The sequence below is a fragment of the Octopus bimaculoides genome, chromosome 10, assembly GCF_001194135.2.
Source record: "Octopus bimaculoides isolate UCB-OBI-ISO-001 chromosome 10, ASM119413v2, whole genome shotgun sequence".
NCBI classification, from domain to species: Eukaryota; Metazoa; Mollusca; class Cephalopoda; order Octopoda; family Octopodidae; genus Octopus; species Octopus bimaculoides.
Genome location: NC_068990.1, coordinates 88,945,343 through 88,950,303, shown reverse-complemented (window position 1 = coordinate 88,950,303; position 4,961 = coordinate 88,945,343). Strand labels below are relative to the sequence as shown.

General features: G+C 34.3%; 1 protein-coding gene across 1 annotated transcript in view; it reads left to right on the top strand.

Moving 5' to 3' along the window:
- The window catches only part of LOC106869391 (procathepsin L), a 15,132-nt gene extending 10,177 nt beyond the window's left edge, over nucleotides 1–4,955 (top strand). Inside the window, exons 5-7 of the mRNA XM_014915113.2 lie at nucleotides 1,032–1,112; nucleotides 2,345–2,610; nucleotides 4,420–4,955. Of these exons, the coding sequence (XP_014770599.1) occupies nucleotides 1,032–1,112; nucleotides 2,345–2,610; nucleotides 4,420–4,522 (450 nt within the window). The 3' untranslated portion in view covers nucleotides 4,523–4,955. The remainder of the gene's footprint in view (nucleotides 1–1,031; nucleotides 1,113–2,344; nucleotides 2,611–4,419) is intronic.
- The last annotated feature ends 6 nt before the right edge of the window (nucleotides 4,956–4,961 follow it).

The window sequence follows — 4,961 nt, the reverse complement described above, 5'->3', positions numbered from 1 at the left end:
ATATATATATATATATATATATATATATATATATATATATATATATATATTATGTATGTATGTATGTATGTATGTAAATATGTATACACACCCAAATCCCCCGATATTGTTTATAATATACTGTAGCTAAGTCGAATCCATATTTAAACTATATGTAGCTATAATATATTATTTATAGGTATACAATTCAACGTTTTGGAAAATATACCGTAGTTTAGCCATATAAGTTGTATTTTATAACATATTCTTCAAGCTTACCTTACCGTATAAACAATCTCCTGTAAAAGCCGACTTTTGTTTATTACAAATCAACATTTGTTGGTTGAGGGATTGTTCTGTTTATAATGTTACAGTAAAGAATTAAATCCCTTCTCTGCTCGTTATTTTTCGTTTTGTTGTACTATTTACGAAAGCATTAGGTTAGGAATTTCTCAGGTTCATTATTGAAGGAGTTCTTTGTTATAGCTAGTTTAACACAAAATGCTTCGCACTATAATTGACGTTTTGTGAATGGCTAGCACTTACTATTACACAACGCCACATCTGCTTACAGCTCGTAGATGTAAACGTAGCAGTGACGTAGCGTAACCAGAATTGTCAGATAAGCGACGAAAGGCAGTACCTCTCATCGCAATAACAATGATAATACGATTACCAGTACTATTGTTCTTTATTAGCTGCAATGATCGAGGAAGCTGTATAAAAGGAGTATTTTGCTATTTCACTTAGGAGGACAATTAATACTAGTCATTCTATAACACTTTCGGTATACAGAAGTAGAGATTTTTAAATTCGTCGTTTTGGAACAAAAACTCCATGACCCCGCTCCGGATAAAGCAAAAAGAATTTAATAACACTGAAACTAAAAGTTATAGCAATTGCTCAGGACATGATTGTTTAGCCACAAGAAATTGACAGAACAAGTTGAACGAATTACATACAGTGCAAAAGACAAATTGTACTGACAGAGGTCAGGTTTGTAAGTGACTAAAATTGTAGATGAAAATTGTCGAATGGTTACTTGGAAATAGTCAAAATGGAATATCGGTAACTCTCGGAACTACAAAAAATATGTAGAAAAGGAATCAAAGAAAGGAGATTGTGATTTTAAGGTAAGTACCAGGTCGAGCAAAGCTTCATGAGTGGATTTAGTAGACGGAAACTGTAAGGAGCTTCTCGTATATATATCTGTGTGTGTTTTTGTGCCTGTGTTTATCCTTCAACACTGCTTAGTTTGGATACGTCCCTGTAACGTAGTAGTTCGGTAAATGAGACCAACAGAATAAGTACCAGGCTCAAAAAATAAGTACTGAGGTCAATTCGTTCAACTAAAACCCCTGTATTAATTACATGGTTGCAGTCTAACGACTGAAGCAAGTAAGAGATCACATGATAGGCATCTTTAACAAGTATCTTCGACTATAACCCATGGCCTACCGTATGTATGTCATTGTTCAGTTTTATTTCAAGATTTCTTGTCAACGGAGGGAAGGCCGGTTTCTAACCTAGATCCAAGGCTCCTTCATTAGAATTTCAACATCAACAACAGGGTATTTTTGTTTGTTTGTGTGTATGTATGTATGTATGTATGTATGTATGTAGGTAGGTAGGTAGGTAGGTAGGTAGGTAGGTAGGTAGGTAGGAGTGTGTGTATATATATCTTTTATTTTTTACTTGCTTCAATCATTAGACTGTGGCCATGCTGCAGCACCGCTATATATATATATATATATATATATGCAGTACGACCGTTTCAAGCGACTCCATTTAATTGAACAATGCAATCATTACATCAATTTAAATGCAGAGCTATCATCAGCTGCACAAATAAATAGAATTTTAATCAGTCGGACACATTAATATAATTTTACTCAAATACTTTAACAGAGCAAGAAGATGGAAGAAATCCATGTTGTCGCTGTTATTTTTAGCAAATCCAGTTTCGTGGCGAGGGTTTCACATGCCGTGATCCTTTTGCTATTTCATTTTACATCTATGCATGCGCAAACGGACAAAACAGCCGTTAATTTTCACTTTTAGACAGCGGGATGAGGTGAATTACAATAAAAGTGTATGAGAGAAGATTGATCATCTCGACAAGATTAATAAACCAAGAATGCTTCAGGCTAGGGAAAAGTTTTTAGCTATTTACGAGAACAGCTACAAGCACTGTTAGTTATATGTAATTTTAGTAGGGTAGTAAAAATATTATTTCTGCCGAAGGGGTTGAATGGAAACCAATAAAAATATTTGTTTATGCTTATTATTATACAGAGAGACACTGAACATGTTCTCTGGTTTTACCAATTTAATCTAACTTCTATATCGTTATTTTATTATATAGAAACAAGTATGTGAATATGACAGGAACAAAGTAGTCGCTTTTGTCAGCTATTACTTTAATGTGAACCAGAGAGAGAGCGCACTACAAGAAGCAGTAGCCGGTGTGGGTCCAATCTCTGCTGCCATCTATGCCGATTCCAATGCATTCCGATTCTACAAGCATGGCATTTACAAAAGAAATGATTGTAATCACCACATAAATCATGCGATCTTGGTGGTTGGATACGGAACAGAAAATGGACAGGACTACTGGTTAGTGAAAAACAGGTAAATCACAATGTTTTGTTTACTTTATCTCTCCCCCTCTTCATCTGTGTGTGTGTGTGTGTGTGTGTGTGTGTGTGTGTGTGTGTGTGTGTGTGTGTGTGTGTAGATACGGTAGACTAGCAAAATTTTTAGTTCCAAATCTGAATGGAAATGTAATAGAAAATGAAAACTAATACTTTGTTTTACGACATAAGTATAGAAATTTTATATTATTTACTCTTACGTTGGATATAATTGAAAAGGAAGTAGACACCTGGAAAGATGAAAGTGTGAAACACTTTCGATACCAGTTAGAGACGTTTTTAGCTCATTTATTATACTGTTATGATACTACTGATAAAGGCCTGACTGTCACAATATTTAATTTATCCGCAGCGGCGAGCTGGCAGAATCGTTAGCACGCCGGGCGAAATGCTAAGCATTATTTCGGCTGCCGTTACGTTCTGAGTTCAAATTCCGCCGAGGTTGGCTTTGCCTTTCAACCTTTGGGGGTCCATTGAATAAATACCCGTTGTGTACTGGATCGATGTAATCGACTTAATCCCATTGTTTGTCCTCTCTATGTTTAGCCCCTGGTGGGGAATGAAGAAATACATGTTTAATTTATCCACCTACAAGAATACTTAGTTTTTAAACTATAATCAGCAAAATATGTCAATATTGGTGTTTAAAAATCTAAAAACAGACGTGTTAACTCCAGCTACATTAGTTGATATAAATTTTTTAGACAATCTAAACAATGCAGACTGAACTGGGTCTGGTTTTTCTGCAAGATATACAGCCTGGCGTTCTGCCACTTTTGACATTCCAGTGATCTTTAAAAAAGTTGTTTCAAAAAATAAATAACAAAGTTTATCCTCGCATGTGGAGTTTTAGGGAGAAATAACAAAACATTATAAATTATACAGTTGAGTGTGGAATACACTTTAATGAACTAAACCAAAAATGTGTACATTCAATTAAAATTCCATCCGTAATGTAAATAAAAAAATATCATTAGCATTAAAGAAAGGCAAGCGAAACATCTCTGAAACAGAATGTTTAAAATTTAAGGGAAGGTATGTTGTAGGGAGTGGTTCTGTAGAGAAATTTTCCCCGTGTCATACATAAACCATATTTCATACCTTCCACAATTCTTGAAAGCACACGAATTTTAATTATTTTATCTCCCACTCAAAATAAAAGATCACTTGAATATGCAAGACAGTGTTGTTGTAGAAATCTCTAACGCCTAGTGTTCCCTTCAGTTGCAACCCTCGCTAATTAACACAAGCTTATCTATAACAACTATGAACACTATTAAAATACCATCCTAAAAACACCTCACTGAATCTACAGAGGCGCACAGACACAAATCTACTAATGTGACCGATCGACATTCCATAACACTATGATTGTACATTATATGACCAGTCAGAAATCTTTATAACCACCATGACATATTACTATGATCCATCTAAATCCTATAAAATTACTGACACGTTACACGACCAGTCAGAATATGTTACTAAGACCCGTCACAGTACTATAACCGCTACACACTATGACACGTTAGCATGAGTATTCAGAATTCTGATGACATGTATGGTCAGTCAGATTTGTTTGTCACAGCCTGTTAACTATATTGCATTAATAAGAAAATGTTAACTTGTTAATTATTTTGCATTAAGAAAATGTTAACCTGTTAATTTATATTGCATTAATAAGAAAACGTTAGCCAGTTAATTATATTGCATTAATAATAAAATATTAATACATGTCAAAAATGTATGATTTATTATCAATTTGTCTTTTTTCTTTTCTTTTCAGTTGGGGTCAGCGATGGGGTGACCATGGTTATATCAAAATGGCTAGGAACTATAACAACATGTGTAGGATTGCATCCCTTGCTAGTTACCCTATTGTGAGATAGACTCATCGTTTGAAACTTTTTATGAATTTTCTTTTTAAACCAAATTACATCTATTTTTGATCATTGCTGTTTTGTTAGGTAGTTACCTATCACTTAATCATCTTGTACAAGGAATATAACTCTTTCAGAAACCTTATACTGAACTTCTATTGCTTCGTTCGGTTTTTCACTAGCGGAGAGCTATCACTATAATTTTCATACTAGCCCCACTGACGAGCGCCGTTCAATGTTATCACTAATTCATGTGCGAAACGATTTCTAAAAACGGCTGAGATGGATCTATAATACTACGTAGTATAAAGGTTAATATACATACTCTAGTAATAAGTGTACGAGTTCCTGTTCTTTCTGATTTATGAACGATTAGACGACTATATCTATATATCTACCCCTCTCTCTCTCTCTCTCTCTCTCTCTCTTTCTATATATATATATATAT